At 34.2% G+C, this 27,918-nt stretch overlaps 1 protein-coding gene and 1 pseudogene across 1 annotated transcript; one reads left to right on the top strand and one right to left on the bottom strand.

The window, feature by feature from the left end:
* Positions 1-21,912: 21,912 nt before the first annotated feature.
* LOC120141933 lies at positions 21,913-23,848 on the top strand (annotated as a pseudogene).
* A 3,432-nt stretch (positions 23,849-27,280) lies between these two features.
* Positions 27,281-27,692, bottom strand: LOC120141948 (UDP-sugar pyrophosphorylase-like). Its single transcript, XM_039156708.1, has 2 exons — positions 27,568-27,692; positions 27,281-27,442 (listed from the first exon to the last, which is right to left on the bottom strand). Exons 1-2 carry the CDS (start codon positions 27,685-27,687, stop codon positions 27,308-27,310), a joined length of 255 nt encoding a protein of 84 aa, XP_039012639.1. The 5' UTR covers positions 27,688-27,692; the 3' UTR covers positions 27,281-27,307.
* Between the last annotated feature and the right edge of the window lie 226 nt (positions 27,693-27,918).

Genomic DNA, 27,918 nt, shown 5'->3' with positions numbered 1-27,918 from the left:
AGCTGACTATACATAATTGATTTATTCATCAGGAATTTGCATTAGGGTCCTATTGTTAAACAAATATCTACTCAGCAAGTATGGTTTCAAATACCCAATCTTCTTAACCATGTATCACATGATCGTGTGTTATTTGTTAAGCTATATCACGGTTACATGGGTAAAGATGGTCCCCAGGTAAAGCAATCGATCCAAAGTTCAGTTCCTCAAAATCTCGGTTTTGAATTTTGCATTCTCTGTGTCGGTGATGATTAAAAATATTTCTTTAAGATTCATTACAGTTAGTTTCAATCGTATTGTTGGGATCACGAAGATGTTTCTTTTCACATCAGTTTTTGTTTACTTGATGACATTGAATAAAGAGGCTCGGCTTACGTATATTGTTATTTCCCGTTGTTACTGGGGTTGTCATTGCCAGTCAGGCTGAACTGAGTTTTTATCTATTTTGGTTCTATCATGTGCGTTTCATCCCCAGCAACAAGAATTCTATGGACCTCTTTCTGTACATGGATCCTATAGCTGATGTGTTTCTACTTCCTACAATGCTCATTAAGGAAGAAAATGTGATAAGTATCACACTTTCCCTTGCCCGAGAGGATATCAAGATCAGTTGGTATCTCTTATTCAATTCGGCACTAGCATATCTTATGAATTTGACCAACTTTTTGGTCATGAAACACGCCAGCATCTCATTTGTATTCCCACTGAGTTTTGTTCTCAAGTGGTCTTATGACATCATACAAAAGCTTTGAACACTATGTAAAGAGCTTCTTTGATCAGAAAATTGTGTAAAAAATACAGGAAATGATGAATGTTTGTCAAATGTTTACGAAACATCTATACAAAAGTTACAGTTGGATGAATGTGTTTGAACCAGTGATTATGGTACTGAACCAATGTTGTGATCATATGGTTTCCATCTATTGATACAAGACAAAGCATGTCTTCTTCAAACCCAAGGTTAGAAGTGAGATATGATGAAGATTTCTTTCCACAAAAGGGAAGCAGAAATTTTAACAACAAAAAACTAATGGAGCCAACTAATGTTGAACAACAAGTTATTGTTAAGCATCTCGACATGATATGGTCCAAGTTGCCTTATTCGAGATCTGATTAGATGTGGAGACATGAAAGGAATTAGGATAAATCCTCCTTGCGATATGTTTCAAGAGTCAAATCAAAACAGACTCTACTCTCCTAATTAATCCCCGCTGAGTCAGGAATATCTACATCTACCACTCTTCAAAGATGATAGATTCTCTTTTCAATGATGAAAGCTTTATTGGATTTCTACACAAGTTAGGATGAAGAAAACCGATGTTATCAAAGATAAAATGGGGCATCAAGGTCATAGTTTTGACTACAACAAGAGTTCCCTAAATAAAACATTTCTTCTAAGACTTAAATGAAGCAAATAAGACACAAAGATACAAGATTGATCAGATGATTCTTCAGAAATATATCATAAGTTGCTACACTGAGATCCGAAGATAACCCTGGCAATAAATAATCAAGTGAAGGAAGACCGAGTTCACCACTTTGAAATCAAGTGAAGATTGCATCAACATTCATGCATTCATAAAAATATCATTTACACAATAGAAAATGCATTACATTGATACATCTGAATGCATTCAAACATGAAGTTTTACAGATCTTCGTATGAAAAAGAAGATTCATGATGAACAATACCTTACAAGAAGAAGGTAGAATTCAAAACCTCAAATGTAGGAATCACGCAAAAATTTGAAGAATAGATGGACGTAATCCAAAGAAGATACATTATTTTAAAATGGGGCATGTTACCCAATCAACAAGTTATTTCAATGAGAAAACGATTTTCAAAATTTCTCATTTAATCTTTTCTAAAAATAAAATTGTTGAAAAGTAAGAAAATGATTTCCATAGTTTTTTTACTTAGTAAACTATTTCCAACATCTGTAAGCCCTACAGTGCATGATGTTTTCAAAAAGCCTTCGGGAGCTTTTTGATCTTAAAGCCTCAGGGTCATCTGTAAGACCTACAGTGCATGATGTTTTCAAAAAGCCTTCGGGAGCTTTTTGATCTTAAAGCCTCAGGGTCATCTGTAAGACCTACAGTGCATGATGTTTTCAAAAAGCCTCCGGGAGCTTTTTGATCTTAAATCCTCAGGGTCATCTGTAAGACCTGCAGTGCAGGATGTTTTCAAAAAGCCTTCGAGAGCTTTTTGAAGTTTTTAAAGCCTCAGGGTCATCTATAAGACCTACAGTGTATGATGTTTTCAAAAAGCCTCAGGGTTATATGTAAGACCTACAGTGCATGATGTTTTCAAAAAGCCTCAGGGTTATCTGTAAAACCTACAGTGCATGATGTTTTCAAAAAGCCTTCGGGAGCTTTTTGATTTTAAAGCCTCAGGGTCATCTGTAAGACCTACAGTGCATGATGTTTTCAAAAAGCCTTCGGGAGGTTTTTGATCTTAAAGCCTCAGGGTCATCTGTAAGACCTACAGTGCATGATGTTTTTAAAAAACCTTCGGGAGCTTTTTGATCTTAAAGCCTCAGGGTCATCTGTAAGACCTACAATGCATGATGTTTTCAAAAAGCCTCCAGGAGCTTTTTGATCTTAAATTCTCAGGGTCATCTGTAAGACCTGCAGTGCAGGATGTTTTCAAAAAGCCTTCATGAGCTTTTTGAAGTTTTTAAAGCCTCAGGGTTATCTGTAAGACCTACAGTGCATGATGTTTTCAAAAAGCCTTCGAGAGCTTTTTGATCTTAAAGCCTCAGGGTCATCTGTAAGACCTACAGTGCATGATGTTTTCAAAAAGCCCCAGGGTCATATGTAAGACCTACAGTGCATGATGTTTTCAAAAAGCCTTCGGGAGCTTTTTTGATCTTAAAGCCTCAGGGTCATCTATAAGACCTACAGTGCATGATGTTTTCAAAAAGCCTTCGGGAGCTTTTTGATCTTAAAGCCTCAGGGTCATATATAAGACCTACAGTGCATGATGTTTTCAAAAAGCCTTCGCGAGCTTTTTGATCTTAAAGCCTCAGCGTCATCTGTAAGACCTACAGTGCATGATGTTTTCAAAACCTTCGGGTCATCTGTAAGCCCTTCAGTGCATGATGTTTTCAAAACCTTCGGGTCATCTGTAAGCCCCTTAGTGTATGATGTTTTCAAAACCTTCGGCTCATCTATAAGCCCTTCAGTGCATGATGTTTTCAAAACCTTCGGGTCATCTGTAAGCCCCTCAGTGCATGATGTTTTCAAAACCTTTGGGTCATCTATAAGCCCCTCAGTGCATGATGTTTTCAAAGCCTTTGGGTCATCTGTAAGCCCTTCAGTGCAGGATGTTTTCAAAAAGCCTTCGGGTCATATGTAAAACCTTAAGTGCATGATATTTTCAAAGGAGATTTTAGAAACCAAACCTTCAGGGATTTCTTGATTTGAATTCCAGATATCAACAAAGATTCGAATCCATCACTCGATGCATCAATTTCCAGAAGGAGTTCATAATAAGAAGAACTTATAGTTCAGAAGTTTGAACAATTCAAGCTAAAAATGGTGCTTTATGTCTTTGCTCCATTCCTGTTCCACATCAACGAGCAAAGAGAGGCAGTTGTAATCACCATTTTTACCTCCCAATTTCAACAGCCCCCTCCACGTTGCAGCTTCACCCGATAATTCCAGTAGCTTCTACAGGAACACCAGCTGTCCCTCCACGTCAGCAGCTCTACCACAGCAGTATTCCAGTAGCTATGTTGAAAACACTTTGATATTTCGATATAAAAAATAAATTAAATGAATTTTAAGATTTTCCAAATGATTTTCTAAGTATATTCGATAGAATTATTCGAATATCAAAACATTACTCAAAATCTTTCAAAGATCATTTTTAATCCTTACTCAAGTGTAAAATTAAGTTTTAATCTTAAAACAATTTCAAAATAATTTTACAAAGTATTTCGAACCACTTCAAAGCCAAAAATTCTAGATTGCTCAGAGGGAACCGATTCCCCCCGAAGGGGGTACCGATTCCCTCTGAATGGTTTGGCTCCGAGAAATCCAGAATGCTCGGAGGGAACCGATTCCCCCTCATGGGGTACCGATTCACCCCTTGTATAACGGTCAAAATATTTGAATTTTACACTTAGGGAACCGATTCCCCATAGGGGGTACCGATTCCCCCACGCTCCAAACTGTTTTATTAATTGTTTTCACACTAAAACGACTATATTATTTTCTATAATCATCCCCAACGTTCAGAAGTGATTCAAGGTGTATTTAATCAAGATTAGAATCCATTGATCAATAACAAGAAACATCAAGCAATTAGAATCAAGAGAGAATCAAAGAGAAAGCATCAAACCTCAAGTTTGAGCATTTCAAGCCTATTTTTCATTCAATATTCATTTTGCTTTCAAGAACACTTATTGTGCTCAATTGTATTTATTCTTGAGTGTTCTTTCTTTGTTCTAGAATTGTGCAAACATATTTGCCTTGTGAGGTTTTTCTTGTAAGTTTGCAAATTTGTATTTCTCTTTGAGAAAAGAGTATTCTCAAGAATTGGGGTATATTCTTGAGGGAGTTGTAAGGTTATCTCTTTGGCCTCAAAAGAAAGAACAAATTAGTGAATTTGTTGGAAAATCCTTAGTGTGGATAGCTAAGGTAGTGGGCGTAGACTTCGGTTGATAAAGTCGAACCACTCTAAATCGCTGTGCAATTTCTTTCAATTTTCTGCAAAAGCTTCCACCAAAATTTTTATTGCCAATTCACCCCCTATTGGTTGATTCAGTCAATCGATTAACTCAACAATTGGCATCAGAGCCTAACTCATTTGAAGGTTTAATCGCCTCTTGAGTCGATTTGAGAAGAGTTATATCGATAATCAAAGTCATCAATGGCCTCCGCTTCAAACTTCGACTCCGGTCTCGATTCGATACCCGTCAACAAGCCTCCTTTCTTCAATGGAGATAACTATGTCTATTGGAAGAATAGAATGATGTACTTCATTCAAGCAAGTGACATGGGAGCATGGAATGCCGTAGAAGAATGATACATCAAACCTCTCACTCATCCAAGGTTGTGGAGTGAAGGAGAGACAAGAATGTTCCAGCTTAACTCCAAAGCCATCCATATCATTTTTTTGTGCTCTTGGACCAGATAAATACGGAAGAGTTTCATCGTGTACAACCGCCAAAGAAATATGGGACAAACTTCAAGTCACTCATGAAGGTACCGATGAGGTAAAGAAATCTAAAATTAGTATTCTAACGCATATCTATGAAAATTTCAGGATGAAACCAAATGAAGATATCAAAGCTATGACGGATAGATTTTCAACGATTGTCAATAGTCTCAAATCATATGGAGAGATCATTTCAAATGAAAAGCTTGTGAGGAAGTTAGTCTACTCCCTCCCAAAATCGTGGCAATCAAAGAAGACGACAATCATCGAGTCTAAGGACTTAACGTCCTTAACTCTTGAAGAGCTAATTGGATCACTCCTCACTCATGAAATGATGCTCGAAGATGAGGTGGACCTCGATAAGATTGACAAGACACCAAAGGAGAAGGAGAAGAAGAAAAACATTGGAGTTGCTCTCAAATCCACAAAAGATAAGAGTGATTCGAATGACGATGACGATGATGAGGAAATGGCATTGTTTGCCAAATGGTTCAGAAAAATGTTGAGACCTTATCGAGGAAGAAAATTCAAACGAAATGAAGGCCTCAAAAATGAACCGAAAGAGAAGGACCCAATCATTTGCTACGAATGCAAAAAGCCAGGGCATGTCAAATATGATTGCCCACAATTGAAGAAAAATGTTCAATCAAAGAATAAGCATAGGGCTCATGTGGCTACATGGAGCGATGAAGAAAATTCCGATGAAGAGGAACAAGAAGTAGCTAACTTGTACTTGATGGCATTCGGGGAAGATTCTAAGGTAACCTCTAACTCATCAGATTTTGATGATTTATCCTATGATGAGTTATTAGAGGAATATAATGGGTTGGCTTCGGATTATGAGAAATTATTTTTAAAATATAAAAATGATGTTTCAAAATTGAAAAATGAAAACAAACTCATATCCAAAACCAACAACGATCTTGAAAGTAAAATCAAAGATTTGCAAATCAAACTAGAAGAGTTTGAAAAGAAAATTTTAGATTTGCAAAATTTACTTTCAAAGATCAATGATGATCATCAAAAGAAAATTGATGATCTTAAAACTTCCTTTGATAAAGTTGGAACAAAACATTTTGAAAAAGGTGAAAATTCAAAATCCAACTTTGTTAGAAAAAGTTCTAGAAACTAAAATCATAGAGGTCCCCAAAGAAACTCTAATGGAAAAATCGTTAGAAGTATGTGGGTTCCTAAAGAACTCATTACTACTAAAGATAAAAATATCCTACACAAATAGATACCTAAGGGGACTAGGATTTTGGAAACTAATGAATATGGACTCAAAAGAATTTGGGTACCAAAAATCAAAAATTAATCTATGTTTGTAGGAAAAGGAGCATTGCTACAAGGCACGGGAAACAAATTCAAATTCATGGTACCTTGATAGTGGATGCTCAAGACACATGACCGGAGATAAAAGCCAGTTCATTGAGCTTAACGCCAAAAATGGAGGAGAAATGACTTTTGGAGACAATTCAAAAGGTCACATTGAAGGTATTGGTACAATAGGTAATACCTCTTCCATACAAATTAAAAATGTTTTATATGTGAATGGATTAAAGCATAATCTATTGAGTATTAGTCAATTATGCGATAAAGGATTCAATGTCTTATTTGAAATTAATGGTTGTAAAGTCATTGACATTGCATCTAATCGGATTATGCTTGTTGGTCATAGAATAGGAAACATATACATGGTGCATTTAGATTCTTTTGATATGACTAATTTATGCCTAGTTGCTAAGGATGAGCTTGATAGTTGGTTATGGCAAAGGAGACTAGGACATGCTAGTATGAGTGTTTTGCAACGGTTAGTTCAAGGAGAATTGGTTCGAGGGATGCCTAAACTAAAATTTGATAATGATAAAATCTGTGATGCTTGTGCTAAAAGAAAACGAAGGCGAGTTTCTTTTAAATCCATTAATGATGTATCAAATAGTAGAGTTTTACAATTGATCCATTTAGATCTTTTTGGGCCAACTAGAACTAATAACTTGGGTGGAAAACAATATGCATTTGTCTTGGTAGATGACTATTCTAGATATACTTGGGTTCTATTCTTATGTACAAAAGATGAAGCATTAGAACATTTCATCACATTTTCAAAAATTATCCAAAATGAAAAATGTTACTCTATAACTAGTGTTAGGAGTGATCATGGAACTGAATTTGAAAATCTTGGATTTACTGAATTTTGTAACTCTAACGGTATTAGCTATAATTTTTCAGCACCTAGAACCCCTCAACAAAATGGAGTTGTTGAGAGGAAAAATCGAACTTTAGAAGAAATGGCTAGAACCATTCTTTGTGAAAATAATTTGCCAAAATATTTTTGGGCGGAAGCCACAAATACCGCTTGTTATATTGTAAATAGAGTAATGATTAGGCCAATTTTAAAGAAACTCCATATGAAATTTTCAAAAATAAAAAGCCTAACATTAGTTATTTTCATCTTTTTGGATGTAAATGTTTTGTTTTAAACAACGGTAAAGAAAACCTTGGCAAATTTGATGCTAAAAGTGATGAAGGAATTTTTCTGGGTTATTCATTAAATTCTAAAGCTTATCGTGTATTTAATAAAAGAACTTTAGTTGTAGAAGAGTCTATACATGTTGTTTTCGATGATAATCCCCTTCCGAGGAAGGATTCTTGTGTGAATGATGATGTAGGTGTTATAAATACAAATAACGTTAGACATAACGTTGGAGAACCATCATCAAAGAAAAAAACGAAAAATGAGGAAACTCATGATCCTCTTGAGAATCCAACCATTGAAGAAAGTGAAGTATCTTATCCAAGAGAGTACAACTATGTCAAGGATGGTGAAATTATAGGTGATCCATCCAAAGGGGTAACAACTCGATCTTCTCTTAGAAATATTTGTAATTATGTTGCATTTATCTCATGCATAGAGCATAAGAATATTAAAGAAGCATTAAAAGATGAACATTGGATTATGGCTATGCAAGAAGAGTTAAATAAATTTAAGAGAAGTAAAGTATGGACATTAGTTGAAAGGCCTAGTAATAAATCTACTGTAGGTACTAGATGGGTATTTAGGAATAAGCTTGATGAGAGTGGTAATATAGTGAGAAACAAGGCTAGACTTGTTGCTCAAGGGTATACTCAAGAAGAGAGCATAGGCTATGATGAAACATACGCTCCCGTAGCTAGGAAGAAGTGTTACTAGCATAAGAATGTTACTAGCATTTGCATGTTTTTATGAATTTAAATTATATCAAATGGATGTTAAAAGTGCATTTTTAAATGGTTTTATAAAGGAAGAAGTGTATGTGGAACAACCTTCAGGTTTTGAAGATTCAAAATTTCCAGACCATGTTCTTAAATTGACAAAAGCTCTTTATGGCTTAAAACAAGCTCCTAGAGCTTGGTATGAAAGATTGTCAAATTTTTTAATTGAAAAAGGTTTTTCAAAAGGGAATGTTGACACTATATTGTTTCTAAAGCATAAAGGTAAAGATTTATTAGTAGTTCAAATTTATATTGATGATATAATATTTGGTTCTACTAATGATGTTATTTGCCAAGAATTTTCTAAGCTAATGCAAAGTGAATTCGAAATGAGCATGATGGGGGAGCTCTCATTTTTCTTGGGACTCCAAATCAAGCAAAGAAAAGATGGCATCTTCATCAATCAAGCTAAGTACGTCAAAGATATGCTCAAAAAGTTTGGACTGGAAAATGCGAAACCTCATGACACTCCAATGAGCTCTTCAACAAAGCTTGACTTAGATGAATGAGGTAAATGTGTAGATGTCAAATTATATAGGTCAATGATTGGCTCTTTGCTTTATCTAACTGCAAGTAGACCATATATTATGTTTAGTGTTTGCTTATGTGCTAGATTTCAATCATGTCCTAAGGAATCACATTTACTAGCTGTTAAGAGAATCTTTAGATACCTTAATGACACTCTTAGTTTAGGACTTTGGTATCCTAGAGACTCTAGCTTTAGCTTGCATGCTTTCTCTGATGCAGATTATGGAGGATGCAAATTAGATAGGAAAAGCACCTCCGGTACTTGCCAATTCATTGGAAATATGCTAATTTCTTGGTTTTCAAAGAAACAAAATTGTGTTGCATTATCTACCACTGAAGCCGAATACATTTCAGCTGGTAGTTGTTGTGCACAAGTTTTATGGAAGAAACAACAACTTTTTGATTATGGAATTGAAGTAGGTACCATTCCTATTAAGTGTGACAATACTAGTGCTATTTGTCTCACTAAAAATCCCATCCAACACTCTAGAACTAAGCACATTGAAATAAGACATCACTTCATTAGAGACCATGTCACTAAGGAAGATGTAGTTCTAGAATTTGTTGATACTTTGCACCAATTAGCGGATATCTTTACAAAACCCTTAGACAAGGAAAGATTTTGGACACTTAGGAGAGAATTAGGTTTGACCAACCTATCTTCACTTAGCGTTTAAAATAATTTTGGCACTTTTAAGAATAAATGAAAAATGCTTATAATAGTAATTTTTGATTGCATTCATTGATATTAGTTAGGGGAAGTTTATAATTCTTGATGAAAAATTAATTTTATGTTCAAATATCGTTTAAAGATTAATTTAATTATTTGAACATGATTAATTTTTAATATATGAGTTGCCAATATCACTAGAGGAAATTAATTTAGCATTTTGGGTGTTTAAAATCGGATTTTAGCATTTTGGTGCAGAGAGAATCGATTCCCCCTTTAGGGAACCGATTCCCCCCACAGGGGAATCGATACCCCCCCCGGGGTTCTGGTTATACACGGCAGAACCCTTCAAAATCCTCAAAAATCCTCTCATTTCTCTTCCGCTGTTCCCTCTCAACTCTCTCCCTATCTCCATTCTTGCCTCAAATCATCGATTTTAATCAGAATTCACTTCAAATATCATCTCATAAACTTGCAATCATCATTAAAATCATGCAAAAAAACATCAAAATCCACTCAATCTCATCATTCAAGGTAAAATTTTCTAAACTCCCTATTTTATTGATTTTGAACATAGGACTTGTTTTAATTAGTTCTAGGATGAACTTTAGATCGGGCATTGATTGTTTAGTGATTATAAACTAGATATTACAACCAATTTCATCAAAAACACAAGAATTTTCCAAAAAAAAATTAAATTTTCGAAATTAAAAAAAATTAATTTTCAAATTATTGTGTTTTAATTAAATTATGTTGTTGTTATGAAAACTATACATATATTGTTTCTCAAAACCATATTTTTCAAAAGTTTTTCAAAAAAACTTTGCCCATTAGGATTGATTTAGAGAACCTTGAAATATTGAGGACTCAATTGAGTTTTGGGATTGATTGAATTGCATACATGTGTTTTCTAAATTGCAGGTTATCAATTCTATTCCGATTTCCTAAACTATGTCCAATCCTAAACGTGCTAGGTCATCATCTAGTCGCTCACACCGTCAACCAAATCCACTTCCAAATCCTCCTCCTATTCCAATTTCTAATCCTAATCCCATTGATCCTAACTTGACTATCCAAAATTCGTGTTTCAATCATCCTGGTCCTAGAAATCATCGTTTTTGGTATTATCAATATTTTGACTCTTACAAAATCCGGGAAGAACGTATTCCTTCTCGTCAAGCTATGTTAGTTATCAATTTTAAATATCTTCCTCTTTTACAAGAGTGGAAATTTGATAAACTCTTTGAACTTGAACCCATCGTTTACCATCAACTTGTTCATATTTTCTATTCTAATGTCGTTTGTGTTAAAAACCAAACTAAAACCGAAACCATAGGAATTCGTTCCTACCTCCTAGGACAATTCTTATATATCGACTCGGCTTACATAGCCAATACATTCGGATTAGATAATGATGGTATTTCAAATGAAAAACAGGTTTTAGGATCTCGTTATAAAAGAAGGGATAGTGCAAGTGTCTTAGACCTTCATGAACGTTTTCTTCATCTAATGATTTCTTGGTGGTTTCGACTATCCGAAGGTCATTATTCTACTCTTAGAGCCTTAGATCTTTGGTGGTTATATTGTTTCGAAAACAATATTAAAATTAACCTACCTCAGATTATTTTTGCTGAAATTGTTGAAACCGTAAATCTTGTTCCTAACAAGAAACTCTGTTCATCTCTTGTTTACGATTGCATTTTGAGTAATCTGTTTTCCAAAGCTGGGCTTAGAGTCGGTCTAGATGTTGTTTTTCCCCTTAAGAAACAAATTAACCTTCTTTCCTTAACGAGAGCGGGATGGATTAAGGATAAGGAAACTGATGAATGGGTTCGATCTTCTACAAATACTCCGGGTGCTAGTTCTTCACAAGCTCCACCCGAAGCTGATGAAGATCTCGAGTTTGAGCAATTAATGCGAGACATCGATGAAGCTGAAAATGAGCCTGAGCAGCCCGAGGAGCAGCCCGAGGAGCAAGCACAACAAACGCATCAAATGCCTCCATATTTTCAATCCTTTATGAAGACATTCGATTTCCGATATGCTACCATGGATTCACGCTTTACTTCTATAAAATCCCACTTATCCACAATGGGAGCTCGACAATTAGAAATTCTTCGGGAGATGCGTGCAAACAATGAAGCAACCAACGTGCGTATTAATGACCTCACTCACGAAATGGCCGTTATGCGAGCTCGTTTTCCTCCTCCTGATCCTGATATGTGATTCTATGTTTTGCTTTGAACTCCAAACTTATTGTTTTAACATTTTGAATATTTTGGAATGTTTGAATTTGTGGATTGATTGACTTTGAATTTGTTTGGATTTATGAATAGTTAGAAATTATATATTTGGTGTGATTAAATTTATTCATTATTGCATCATTTACTTCATGATTAGATATATGACCAATTTTGCCATTTCACATTAACTATGAATATTGATTATGAAACTAATGGCTAACGTTTCTCTTGCTTGTGATCTTAGCAGCTTAAAATATAATCAATTGGCTAAATGATTTCATAACCTTGTTTAATTCTTTAAAATGTCTTTTTGATTTAACAAAAAGGGGGAGAAAAGTGTTAAATGTGATAAATGGGAGAAGTGTTAAAGTAAGGGGGAGTAATTTCAAAACTTGATTTCAAAATCTCAAAATCTTAAAATTACTAAAATGTTTTGTTATATCAAAAAGGGGAAGATTGTTGAAAACATTTTAATATTTCGATATAACAAGTAAATTAAATGAATTTTAAGATTTTCCAAATGATTTTCTAAGTATATTCGATAGAATTATTCGAATATCAAAACATTACTCCAAATCTTTCAAAGATCATTTTTAATCCTTACTCAAGTGTAAAATTAAGTTTTAATCTTAAAACAATTTCAAAATAATTTTACAAAGTATTTCGAACCATTTCAAAGCCAAAAATTCCAGATTGCTTAGAGGAAACCGATTCCCCCTGAATGGTTTAGCTCCGAGAAATCCAGAATGCTCGGAGGGAACAGATTCCCCCCAGGGGGTACCGATTCCCCCCTTGTATAACGGTCGAAATATTTGAATTTTACACTTAGGGAACCGATTCCCCATAGGGGGTACCGATTCCCCCTACGCTCCAAACTGTTTTATTAATTGTTTTCACACTAAAATGGATATATTATTTTCTCTAATCATCCACAACGTTCAGAAGTGATTCAAGGTGTATTTAAGCAAGATTAGAAGCAATTGATCAATAACAAGAAACATCAAGCAATTAGAATCAAGAGAGAATCAAAGAGAAAGCATCAAACCTCAAGTTTAAGCATTTCAAGCCTATTTTTCATTCAATGTTCATTTTGATTTCAAGAACACTTATTGTGCTCAATTGTATTTATTCTTGAGTGTTCTTTCTTTGTTCTAGAATTGTGCAAACATATTTGCCTTGTGAGGTTTTTCTTATAAGTTTGCAAATTTGTATTTTTCTTTGAGAAAAGAGTGTTCTCAAGAATTGGGGTATATTCTTGAGGGAGTTGTAAGGTTATCTCTTTGGCCTCAAAAGAAAGAACAAATTAGTGAATTTGTTGGAAAATCCTTAGTGTGGATAGCTAAGGTAGTGGACGTAGACTTTGGTTGATAAAGTCGAACCACTCTAAATCGCTGTGCAATTTCTTTCAATTTTCTGCAAAAGCTTCCACCAAAACTTTTATTGCCAATTCACCCCCCTCTTGGCCGATTCAGTCAGTCGATTAACTCAACAAGCTACTAGCACCTCACCAAGTCTACCTCCTCGTTCTAGCTCAGCCGCCACACCCACGGCCACCAATGCTCCACGTCCTAGCATCTTCATCAACAAATCACATACAAACAACAAATCAAAAAAGATATTTTACATTGGAAAAATCTTGTAACATTTTGGGTTATAAAAACCCAAAGAAAGATTGTAAGAAAGCCTCGTGTATATTTTTTCAAGAAAAAAATTTGTAACTTTTCCCATTTATTCAAAATACAATAAGCAAAAACAAGAAATATTTCCAAAGGTTTATTTTTTTAGTACCTGTTTTCTTCTTTATTTTCTTGTTTTTTCGAGTAAAAATATAGGGAGAGAGGTGTGGTCTGCTACGTGAGGAAGAAGATGGGTTTTTAGTTTATACAAGTTTTGGGTAAATAAGGCATAAGGTCCCTGGATTTTAGGAGTATTGTTTTATTCACTTAAAATAAGAAAAATCATGAAATAATCCTCTAATTTATGTGCATATTTACACTTTAGTTCCTAATTTCTTTTTTTATTATTTCTAAATTGGTTGCTATATTTTTATTTTCTTTTATTTTGATCTCTTTGCTTTACTTAGTTATATTTTAGTCATATTAATTATCTATTTTAATCTTTTGAACTATTTTATTTTGGGCATTATATTCTGATATCTTTTATTTTAGTTCGTTACTTTATATTTTTATCTTTTGTTTTAGTCATTTACTTTATATTTTAATTTATGTCATTTACTTTTTATTTATTTAATTTCAGTTATTTAATTTCATTACTTTAGTTTTTTATTTTTTAATTATTTTTGCTTTATATTTTTCAATACTTTAATTTTAATCTTTTAATTATTTCACTTTATTTTTTGTTCATTTCATTTTAGTCCTATGAATATATATATATATATATATATATATATATATATATATATATATATATATATATAAAATATCATAAGTATAACTTGACTAATTTCATAATTTGATGAAATAATAATATGTATTTATTTTTTATATTAAGAAAAGAGTGGTCTTAAAATAACTAGATGTTCTATTCTGGTATTTTAAAAATAAATAAATATAATGCTTATATATATATATTTAATTTAATTTTAAATTATTTTTAAATGATTTTATTAGGAAAAATCATCATATTTTTATTAATATTTATTCATTTTTTAATATCAAAGAAAATGGTTGTCTTAAAGCACCTAGAAGCCATTTTCTGATATTTCTAAATAAGTAAATATCTTGCTTATACATATAAATTTTTCTTAAAATTATAGTAATAAATTTGAAATAAAAAAGATATTGAATTAAATATATCTTTAAATTTTTAAATTTATAATAATAGAGACAATTTATAATTAATGAGTACTAATTTTTTGGCGTTGTGGGGGTGCTAATCCTTTCCCCAAACGTAACCGACCACGAATCCCTTTTTATTATTAAAAAGAACGAATTTTTGGTTAAAACGCAGACCATTTATCTTTTAACTGATATTTTCTTAAAAACTCTTTTAAAAGATAATTTTTAGATATTCGACCTACCTGACCCAAAATATTTAAAAAAAAACCATTTATTCACCTCACTTTTCCCGCCAAGTAAAAATTTCGTTCCCTGGCGAAAACCGGTTACGACACTTTGTGTCGGGATAATCTAGGACGTGTCCCGGAAAGTTTTAACGATGGTCGGATACCGTTAAATTGGTTAGATGCCAATTTTCGGGAGTTGAGCGAGGACGCGTCAGATGATGAAGTTAAAATGTATGCACGGGCATGCATACTGCAGCTGATAGGAGGGTTGTTGACGCCGGACAAATCGCGCAACCAAGTTCACTGTATGTGGCTCGGTAGTTTTGGCTTTATTATATAGGGAGATGTGTCGAGCCACTGACTACAGGAGAAATGCTATCGGTGGATGTCTCCTGCTGCTGCAGTCTTGGGCATGGTATTGATTGCTCTTTTTATGTCCCGTTGTGAAGAACCCATTCGTATTTCCGCTACTCTTGAGGTAATTATAAAACTGATTTTGTATATTAATCATTTTATATAGCGTATAATAAATTTTTTTCTTGAATAGGTGATCTACTGATAGGAAAAATCATCAGGAGCTACCTGGTGATTTAGAAAAAATTAGGGTGTTCATCGATCAGAAGGCTGGCACACAGGTATGAATTTAAATGTTTAAAAATTGATTTTAGATTATAGTTATATAATTAAATTATTATTTTGATAAAAATTATATATATTTGTTTTAGTTTGAATTGGTGACATATTCTAATGATGATGTGAGGACGGTGATCCCACCTGAGTTGAGAGGCCCATCAGATGTTTGGATGGCGATGATCCCTTTGATATGTTATGCGACCGTCGAGTGGCACTCCACTGATCGCGTGCTTCGGCAATTTGGTTGTTTTCAACCAATTCCGGAAGCACCTCGCAATATGGATGACTTGCATGCCACAGATAGACGCGGCAAGACCGATAGGTTCTTTTGGTGGAGATGATGGTTCCTCCATGCTCTCTACATTTAGGTCGAAGAACCTACTACTTGCACGCCTTCCCCTTGAACTGGAAGGCATATCGACATTCAGATCGAAAAAGCTCGCAGTCGAATGTCTCCCCCTGGAGCTTGAAGTCATCGTGTCAAATGGAAACTGCACAGATTGTTGCGTTGATGGCATCTCCATATTAAGGTCAAAGGGATTTGCAAATGAATGTCTTCCCCTTGAACTGGACGCGATGTTGCCATACAGATTGTTCGTTGACCCACCTCGGTGCATATCGTAAGGAGTTGCGGATGAATGTCTCCCCATTATGGCATTAAAATCATTACACATTACTGTCGTCGGGCTGTCAACTTGATCAACTTGTTCAACCAGCCCATAGTGGGAGCTTAATGATTGACCCCAAACAGCACGCACTTGAATAAAATTTGCATACATCTCAATATCGACGTCTGAATAATTACTTTTAGCTTAAACCATCATTTCAACATCATCATTGTTCAAAAGTTCAACACTGTATAAGTTAATGGCAACAATGATGTTGGAAATCTGTACTGCAACGACGACATTCTTCTACTACTTCCAACATGAATCTTCCTCGAAATCTTCGTTATCAGTTCCTCAAGAGTTATGTTTATCTTCAATGATATTTTAACACGCTCATTTGATACGGAAAAAACGTCGGTTTCATCTTCTCGAATTTCTCCATCATAATAAACAATAACTGAAAGTCACGTCATTCTTTGAGTTTAAAAGTGCGGCAATATTATATCTGCAAAAAAAACAACTCAAACAATGTTGATTAAATAAATAATATATGAACGAAAATATAACACAATAATTTTTTTACACATAAACATGTATAATTTAAATAATATAATTTTATATTATTACTTGTACCGCAAAACTATTTCGACGTATATTCCCACTTTCTAATTTTACAAACACATAAATTAATTGACAATAATTAATATAATATTTTTCAAATAATCATAATAAACCATAAGTATAATAAAAAAATTTATCACAAAATTACCTTATAACGAAAATTCGCACGAACTTCTGAATTAAATATGAGAAGATTGTTGGATTGTTGTATTAATTTTTTTCTAATCGAGAGGAGATGTGAGGAGTTACCCCGGGGAAAGGGTATTTATAGCCGGGAAAAGCTACAAGATGCGGTACCTGCACCGCGCATTACATAATTATATCAGATAAAGCTAAGGTGCGGCCCCTGTTATGCGTCTAATAATTGTGTTAAAGGTAAGACACGGCGCATGTGTCACTCCTTTCTACAAAGGGTGTTAGATCAAAAAATATAATTTAAACGGTATCTGATCAAAAATATATTATTCAATGGTGATATATCGGAAAATAGCCTAAAACATTTTGAGATTTTAGTAAATTAGTAATTAACAATGTTGTTTTGAGGAAGAAGGCTGGAGTGGGGCCCACGGAGATCTTGATTCTCGACGGAATCGCGGGGCACACGTGAGAGAATACTTTGCAACCGATACGCGTGTGGACACCTATGGTTGAGTCGAGTCTGACGAGGCCGGACACCTATGGATGTGCTGGACATGTTGTCAGCGCGCCGTCACTTTCGGTCACTGCTGGGATTTGGTCGTCGAGTCTTGCTTTTAATTTCGGCCAAACACGTGGTCCCACTTTGCATATTGACGGGGGATCCACAGTTGTTACCATTTACTGCAACCCACGAAAGTTCTCTGTTTATTATATAAATCAATATACATAAATTTTATAATTTCTTTAAATATGTATTTAAATTTAAAAAAATTAAATATATATTTAACATTTCAAAAAATAAAACACATTTTATAAAAAAAAATTAAAGAAATCAAGGATTACACAGTAATCAATCTAGGCAAGGCGTGGCCATTCACATCATTGTGAAGGAGGCTTAATACCTGTGTCGGTGGTTGATCTAAATTTTAAGTTATGTATGTACGTTTAACTAATTTTGATAGAATTATTTTATATAATTTAATTTATAATGATATTAATTTAATGAAATTAAAGGTTTGTGAGTTTTAAAATATATATACTAAATTCAATGTGCATTAAGAAATTTGGCTTGGAGACCAAGAAATAAAGGTAGCAGTCAGAGGTGGGAATTTAGAGAGAACTGTTTGGGTTTCGTTTTTCAACTAAATTGAAGATTTGGTGGTCCACACTCCACAGGCCAAGGTAGGCAAGCTTTATTAATGTTTGCTTTGATTTGCATGTTCCTGAAATGGAATCTTCGACTTGCAACTTGCAACTTGCAACTTGCAACTTGCAACGCGGTCGTTTGGTTTGAGCACCCCAATTCACAATGACTTGCCCTTTAATACCTAACTAGGAGTGGACTATTATAAGCGTTTTATTTATTTATTAGGAATTAAATTATTTATCGTTAATAAGAATAATTATTTTTTAAAAAATAAATTTTAAATTACAAAATATTTTTTATTCTCATACTGTTGTATAGAGACTGAACTCCAATTTTATAATTAAAGGATGAGAAAATTAACTATCACATTACATCTCATAATTATAATCATTATATTTTAAAAATTAAATATTTTAAGTCATGAGATTATAAATAAAATGTTCCATCAAAATCATGTGCATACCTTTCGAATTTATAATATTATGTCATTTTCGTGTTGTTGAGGGTCACATACATATCACCATCGTCGTCATAAATTTATATTGTTTAGGCATTGCATTAATGTGCCGACAGATTACTGGAGGTTGGACCGAATAAGTTGGTTTGGTACATACAATTATACTATAGTCTTTATTATTTTCTCCCACGATTGCGCCACGTTATTCACTGATTATTTAATTATTAGCTGCTACTAATAATATGACTTAATACCTAAGTTTAATTAACCAACTTAATACCAAGAGTATGTAAGTACTTCGAAACAAATTAATTAGTCAACGTGCTACGTAAGTTGATTTGATTTTAGGCATTAAAATTACATTTCTTACCTTCCAGGTTGCTTCCTATATTTCAATGTTAGTGGACCGTAGATTTCCCAATTTGAAACTTTTATTTTATTATGTCTAGGCACAAAGTAATATTAAATTAATAAAATAAAATATTTAGATGATCTCTCAATTATAACATACTTTTTAAATTATATATTTTGATTAGAATTAAGTTATTAAATACTTAATTTATCTTGAATGTAATAATTAGTTGATTTTGAAAGACTTTATACTTAAAAAAACAGGTTATGATTTCCTTGAGGCGAAATTTGAAAAATCAATATGGACTAGCCAAAATAAAAGTGCACAAATGTCGGTTTGTCCACCAACAACTCCAAGGTGATATGAATACTTAAAATTTTGTTGTGTGTTATTTATAAGATTTGGTATAGGTTGAGTCGGGTTGAGTTAAGTTTTTATCAATTCGGATTTAATTTGAGTATTCTATTCGTCTATCATTCGACTCGATGAGTAACGCGTCTTCCCTATTTTTTACATTGTTAAAATCTCAAAACTGTCAAGACTCTTAAAGGAACAAAGCAGAAGTCGTACTATGATCGTCGCATCTTCCGGTAGATGTACTATGTTCCCGACGTCTTTCGATGAGTACTGTAACAATCACACTAGACCATAAAATAATTCCGACAAAATCCTATTAATCAATTATATTTTTCACAACCCCACACGAGTAACGCACTCCAAAGAAAGAAAGAAAAAAAAAAGCCTTGCTCTGACGAATGTCGTCGATTGCCTCAGAGAAGGAAGCAAAACCTCGAGTGGGGCAATCCAAATCAAAATCATCATTATCAATGGGAAAACCATTACTTATGGGAGCAGTCTCTGCTACAAGAGTTCCAAATGCCATTGCTTTTTGTTGTGCTTCAATGCCTACCGATTTATCTCGGAAGAGGCTGCCATTTGTTGAAGCATCCTAGCCATTGGAATAAGACAGAACGTTGCCTTATCCATATACAAGTGCAGCTCTAGTTTTGACGCCACTTTTGACAGCAAAGGATCTGAATGATTTCAAAAGCTAGTGACAGAGGTTGTGTCGTCAACAACTATATCATCGATGGAGGTTTAATTGACGGAAATAGCGATGATCAACGTAGGTATAAAGATTGTAATAAATATCTTCAAAATTTTGAGTTTGTTTTTTTTAAGATGTTCAAAAATTTTAGATTTTTTTAAATAAATTATATTTTTAAGTTTTTTATTTAAATATTTTTTAAATTATCAGAACATGATATGTGTCATTTAAAATAAGTTTTTAATATTGTTACGTTCAGGATAACTTAAAATGATAAGTTTATAACATTAGATGTCTAGATTGATCGAAAAATAGTTTAAACACTTAAATGAGAATAAGGACATACTTTGAATACATTAGCGTATCCCATCAGTAAGTCAACACGGGTCGATTCCTTCGATGCTAATATTATTGATCAATTTGTGCGTATATGTAGAAATTTTTCTCAACTTTTCAGAGAATAAGAATAAAAAGGATAGATTTTTGTGTTGCTTTTTTATTATATTTAAATGATTTCATTTCCTTTCATTTTTCTCTCTTCAGGTTAGTTTTAGGCTTTCTCCCTTAATTTTTCGTTTTCCTGAATGTTCCCATATTGATGCAATAGAAATACATAAATACTAAGATGGATATATATATATATATATATATATATATATATATATATATATATATATATATATGTTTTATCCTTGCGTTTATTAGTGGTTAAAGAAAAAAAAAAGGAATTTGTAATTTGGAAACAGAAAGGATAGAAATTTTTTATTTGTTTCATACATGCAATGACCATATGAGTAAAGAGCTTGGCTTTAGAAAGACCATGAAAACAAACTAAAGAAATCACAAATTGCTGCAAAGAAGAAAGCAATCAACATATTTAGAGCAATGTCAGTAGCTCATGTTAATGATGAAGAACCGATCCCTGGTGAAGTTTACCATGTTGAAAAACCCTTCCAAAATGTGAATTTTGTCTAGGCCGATGGAGTGGTAATTTGCCTCATAGGGATAGAAAGTATTTATGGCCTGATTGATGCATGTACGTTGGTGAATGTTTTAAAGGGAAAGTGACGGGGAAAAGCAAGTTCTGTTGGTTTTCAGGGGTTACTTATGAAGGCGAGTTCAAGAGTGATTACGTGGATGATAATGGGACTTGTTCCGGTTTTTCAAGAGTCTTACAAATGGTCTTGGGTTATGAACTTTAAACAAGGAGAAAGTATTCATAGTTATGCCAATGGGGATCGCTACAACGGCCAATGATGCGCGGATCGCTAGACGGACATAGTATCTTTAGAAGAATGGGAACCATTACGTTGGTCAATGGAGGAATGAAATGATGAATGGTAATGGAGCAATGGTTTGGAGCGATGGGGATATATGTGAATGTGATGGTCCTTGGGAAGAAGGTTTTCCTAAAAGAAATGGGACTTTTAGATGGCCGAATGAGAGCTGTTATGCTGGCATTTGGAGCAAAGATGGTGAGGATCAAAATGGAACTTACTATTCGTCCGGTTCACTAGGTGATAATCTAGATTGAGATAATCAACGGGTGTTATTAGAGGATTTGAAAGACAACAATATATGTCCTGGTGAGAAAGGGTCGATCTTGCCGTCACAAAAGATGTCAAGTTGAACTGCAATGGCTATAAAGAATGGAGGGAAAAAAGATTGTCAAAATTACATAACCATAGTTATAGTTCAGACGTGAATGATGTTTGGGCTGCAAATGAAGGGAATTCATAGGTTGAAGATAGAGCAGTGAGAATTATTCAACAATAACAAGTGACACGTGGATTTTTTTTAATTTTTTTAATTATTAATTCAGACGTATGTTAATGAATTAAGAGAAATTAATTGTTGAGTAACTTAAACTAAATTAATCGATAATGTAAGAGATCAAATGTATTTAAATTTTAAATAAATGATCAAATTTAATTAGACTGAAAATAAATGAAATTAAGTTTACCCATTTTTATATTAAGCCTAATATAAATTTCATTTTCTTCTTAACCCCTAAAGGAACTTTTTTTTCTTTCCTGCCAACACTGAACCCTAGCCACCGTCGTCCGAAATCATCCTCGGTCGATGTCATTTCCTAGAACCGCTCTCTTCTTTTTCCTCTCTTCAACTTGGATCTTTCCCAAACACGAATCGAAAATCTGAGCGCCGCCGCGATTTCAATCGCTTTTCTTGCCGTCTGGGGTCTTTTCTTGCCCAAAACGGTTCCTAAACAAAACTATTTCCCTCCTCTACAGTTTTTACAGTCCGATTTTTGCGAAAACTTCCCCCAAAACTTTTCAAATAACCAATCGAGTCTCCGGATTTCCCAATCCCCTCAGTCTTTTCCACCATTAAATGGGCGTTGAAAGGAAGTATGCTACTCTCCTTGGGTTGGGTCATGCTTTGACCGTCGGTTAGACGTTTGCACTTCAGTAGTCGGAAATCATCAAGCTCGGAGCCTGGAAGGAAATATTCTCTCTTTTTTCCTCTTTTAAAATTGTGATTTCCTTCTTTTGATTTTGCTTGCTATATTTGTCACTCTTGAGATGTACTGGTTCCGGGCTGATACGACGGCTTTATGACGACTGAGTTGTGGTTGAAACAGTGTTCGTGTCGGTTAGACGTTGCGGGCTTCTGATGCGTTTTAAGGAAAAATTGAAAGAGAAAAAACCTGCTTTGACTGAGTCACTCGCACACTCTTCAAGCAACGTGCAAATCTTGGTGCTTAAATCTGGCAGACAGACATTGTGGAAGTTTGTGATATTGAAGTTTGCAAAAGATAGGATTCTCTACACAACATTGCTTCTGTTCCCAAGTATACCAGGTGAGGAGCTGTGGAAGTTGAGATCCATGCACTAGTCTTTGGATTCCTTCAAAGCAAGAAGCATGAAAAGATTAGGAAATGCATGAAGAAGATGATGATAAAGCAACTAAACAGGGCAGAAGATTCTCCTCCTGTTTCAAACCTTAAGCTGCCGTATCAGCGGAAAGTCCCTTATTGAAATTTGAAAGGAGAAAAAGTCCGGCCCGGAATTCAAGTTCCGGTTCTAAAATGTTTATCCCTCCGACCAGAAACATTGGCCTTCCAATGATGAATCTTATGAGATTCAAAGGATTGCCCATTTTGCAGCAACTACATATAGAGGAACAACTGCTTCGAACTTCATCAGAGAATTGGTGCATAATCAACGATGGCACTAATGATCCCACCATTGTAATGGGTGTTTCAGGGAAACCTGCTGAACTTCTTGAAATTGAATCCGTGTTGCGCGATCAGGTTCCTGTCATAAGAAGGTTTACCGGGGGAGGTACTGTTATTGTTGACCATGGGACAATATTTGTCACTTTTATATGCAACAAAGAAGCAGTCCCTGACTTACAGCCATATCCTCGACCAATCATGTCTTGGAGCAGCACTTTATACAGCAAAGTCTTCCAAGGAATTGGTGATTTCCATCTTCGTGAAAATGATTATGTGTTCGGTAACCACTAGTTTGGTGGAAATGCTCAATCCATTACCAAGAATAAGTGGATCCACCACACATCATTTTTATGGGACTTCGATGTCCGTAACATGGCTTACCTAAAGCTTCCTAAACGAGCTCCTGCATATCGATCTGCAAGGGGGCATTTAGACTTCATATGTCGACTGAAGGATTACATGCCGAGATCAACTTTCATTGATAAAACTGTGGAGGCAGCTGGGACCCAGTTTTCCTTGAGATCTTTTGAGCCGGAAGCGACTGAAAGTTGCTCGGAAACAGATTTTCATTCCTCAACCAGGTTCCTGACAAATGAAGAACTGGAAGCAGCAGCTGTTGCGGGGCAATAACTTTGGCTTCCTTGAGGGATCAGTTTTATCGTGCTGCAATCGTGGCTCGACAGAGGGCAGCATTCCTGCGGTCTGCTTAATTTGTTTTGTAATTCATGAGATTGACAACTCAAACGGGCATCAGTTTAATAAAAAAATATACAATACCTATAATCTATTTGGAGTTGATCCAAAAAGATTTTAATCTATGGATGATGCTGGGAAAATGACATCATACATCATGATAACTTTTTTAAAAAAAAGACTATAAAATTTAGATTAATTAATTAATAGATTAGATATAGATAATTATATCAAGATTAATTAATTAATTAGGTGCATGTCCCACTGAATATCATTTCTGGGAATCACCACGGCCTGGTGGTGGCTGCTCATGCAATCCCGATCACTGCCCCTCGTGATGTGCTTTTGACTAATGCCATTTATGGCTAGTTATGATGAATTGTGTATTTCGTCAAAAAAAAAATTATTATGAATCATTCCTCCATCCCAAGCTCTTATATATTGTATCACTTGAACCCTTTGCTAAAAGAGTAGTACAAATAAATGGTTGGTCCATTAATGCAAGCTGCTAAAAATACCAGATATCAGCATCTGGAAATAATTGGTGAATTTCACCCTCAAAATTCAATAGAAATCAGCATCTAAGTAGGCCTAAGGGAGTCGGTATAATCAGTACCCTCATAACAACGGCAGCATCCGGAAAATCTAACCATCAGAACAGCCATCAAAATCATACCAATGAGTACTCCGCATGCCAAACTCTTACCAAACCAAACTCCATTCCTCTCTCCTTCTCTAACCATGCTTCTCTTCGTCTCCTCAACCCAATTTTTTTCTTCTTTCATCTCCTTCTCAACATGTTCCATCTCATCTTGTTCCTTAAAACCTTCGAAATCCAGACCAGCCACCAAACCCAACTCAGTCGAGGCCTCGGCCGCTTGTTCCAAATCAGACAAACTGATCAACTCAGAAGAACCCTCCTCGGCTGCCTCCACCTCCTCGCCATCGTCATTGAGGCACGACTCGGTGCAAGAACAAGGCGAACCCTTTTCGACGTGGTCGGGTGCCGAAGATTGAAAACTATCCCACTCCTTGAAAGCGGCTTCAAGTTCCAATAACCTCCCGGTAATGTGTTGCAAGTGGAAAGGGTTTCTTGGACGAGAAGCAACTTCGGCGGACAAAAGATTGTTCAAGAACAGGAAGCGCTGTTGGATGTCTTGGGATAAACTTTGGTGGCATTGGGTGTTCAGTGGAAGAGAAAGCACTTGGTTTAGTTGGGATTCAAGTTCTTTCAGTTTCTTCTGCAAAATTGTGTATCTCTTCGTCATCTCTTGTCCTCGCCTTCTTTCAGCGGGTTTCTTTATTATTATTTTTTTGGCTTTCTTGTGAAGAAGAACGAGGAGATCAGTATCAAGCGAGTGTTTCTTGATTTAGTTATAGTTTGGAGTTCATGGGATGTGTCGGTTACTTGGACGAAAAGTTAAACTTTTTGGTGACGGTTACTGTTTCCAAACGATCCAAATAAAAAACCTATTGAATTACATATGTTACACTACTATTAATTAGAGTTTTCGATGCTTGGTTATGTGAAACAAGGGAAGGGACGAGCCAAAACTAAATATTTATAGAGATCAAAATATTAAAATATTTAAGAAAAATGTAAAGACTTATTAGATATTTAAATTTAAAATTCAACACGAATCAAACGACCTTAGTGATTAAGAGATTGTTATTATCCTTTCGAGCACTGCGCATGTAGGGGTATGAGCGTTTATTGTCAAATAGTTGAGAGTATTTGTACAAATATTACCCTAGATTTATAAAAAAAAATTTAAAAAAAAAACTCAAAATTTACAAGATAACACCTAATTTATCTAATATTTAAACTTACAATGACCTAAATTGTTATTAGACCAAAAAATTTGAGAACACAAGATTATCCTTCTAGTTCGTTCCTTACTTGATTAAATATTTAATAAATTCTTATATTTTTAACTTAAATATTTATTTTTACATGAACCAAAATACTATTAGACCAAAATTATACCGAATATTCAAATTTTAACAGGGGTAGGAGTCCCTTTGGACCCTCACTAAGCTCCGCCCCTATAAAGTGACTGTAGTTTATTAGATTAATATATAATAAAAAAATTAATAATGATAGTTAAATTTATTTTATTTTTATAAAATTTGCGATTAAAGTATAAATTGATTTGATTGAGTAGTAAACTTTAATTTTATACGTAGTTATATATAATTATATTATCGGGCCTTTAACGTATTAATGATCGAATAGCATAATAGTTTGGCATTGATGCAGTGATAATATGGAAATTGATTTTTTTTATTTCACCATTTCTTTCTTAAATTTGAAATTTTTTCACTCATTCTAATTGTCAATAAACTCGTCTCGTTATCTTTTTTATCATTTTAAAAATTTTAAAAATTTCAAAACTTTTTGAAATTTCACGAAATTGAATAAAAAAATTCACCATTTTTAGATAGTTTAAGACCTTTCTTGAATTTGAAAGATCTCAAGTGTTAGTTCAAAAATTTAGATAATAAAAAAATATTATTTTGAAAAGATAAACATAACTTAAAAAAAAGTGTAAAACGATTTTACATTGATATTAATCATGTCATGAATGAGAATTGGTGACAAACGACGATTAACCATCAACAACGGAAAAAAATTAAGTATTTAAAATTTAATGACAAAATCAATGTATAAATTAAAAAATCTATATAAACATAAGAACCGATATTGTCTAAAACATCATTATATTCATGCGTCATTTACTATCTAACAACCTAAATGTATAATTAATTGTAAAACTAAAATTTAATATTGCAATCGATACGATTTATAATTTAATAACATTTGATACAATAATTAAAAAAATAAGTGATATTTGATACTACAATTTATTCTAATATATATTATAATCATATTGAAATAAAATCTAATCGAATATCGGCGAAGGCAAAAAAATAAATTAATTATTCATTTTCTTAAACATGTGAATAGTTTGTTGATAAAATTACTTCAATGATCGAAAATGCTTTATAATATACGATTTTAATCGATTTTTTTTAAATTTACGAAAAATAACCGACAAAAATTCACAATACAGAATTTAAAATTTGCAACATAGAATTTGAAATTCGCCGGGAATTTCTTTTTAATCACAACTCCAACACGTGTCTCAAAATTAAGGTTTTCGTTGGGACCCATGTTTATTTTCGCAATGCTAATTCTCTTTTCGCAAGCTCCTCTTATCCCCCTTATCCTCTCCTGCTTCAAAGCCAAAGACTCTCTCTTCCCCCCTCTCCACCCCTTGTATCTCCTGTTTCAATTTCCGGGAGTGAATGTAGGAAGTGCAGATGGTGGATCAGGTGTGAACATTCAATCTTTCCTCACAACTTCTATGGGTTCTGGAGATGAAGAAATGGAGTTCCCAATATCCATTTCGTTAGGGAGAGGAGTTCCTAATATCCATTTCTCCAACATCAGAATAACCCAAAACATTTGGCGTCGAACTTAAAGCTCCAAATAAATTCGATGTAACTGTCACGGGACTAGTGTTTGTCATATCCAGTTCATCTTTCGCAACATATACATGTTTTGGAGATGAAGAAACAGAATCAAGGGATGAGCAATCCCCACTTCCACCTCTTGCCCGTTGAAAACCTGTTGCACTGGTTCCTCCACTTGGACACCCGCCTAGCAAACAGATAAAAAGTGGAAACAAAAAGATTCAACGATATGACGAGAGATAGAATGGAAGTGGACGATTCGAAAGAAAGAAAATCTAGAGATGGAGTTTAGCAAAAGAACAACGAGCTCACCTTCTTAAGGATGAGACTGTTCGCACGATATATGGCCATTTCACCGGAAGTTGCACTGTGATATGGGTTCCCTTTTGGAACCTTAGCAGATGGATGCTTGTGTTCCTTTGGTTGATTCATTGAAGCAGGAGAGGATAAGGGAAAAGAGAATTCACATTGCTAAAAGAGGATTCGCATTGCGAAAATACAAATTTGCATTGAGAAAATAGACATGGGTCCCAACGAAAACCTTAAAATTTTGACATGTGTTGGGAGTTTGATTAAAAATAAATTCACTTTGCGATTTACATATTCGTTGTTCGATTTACATATTCGCATTGCGAATTTTAAAAATTGAGTTGCGAAATTAGA

Source organism: Hibiscus syriacus, unplaced genomic scaffold (assembly GCF_006381635.1).
Source record: "Hibiscus syriacus cultivar Baekdansim isolate YM2019G1 unplaced genomic scaffold, ASM638163v2 tig00110816_pilon, whole genome shotgun sequence".
Lineage (NCBI taxonomy): Eukaryota > Viridiplantae > Streptophyta > Magnoliopsida > Malvales > Malvaceae > Hibiscus > Hibiscus syriacus.
The sequence above is the reverse complement of the archived record's forward strand: the minus strand, read 5'-3'. Positions and strand labels throughout refer to the sequence as shown.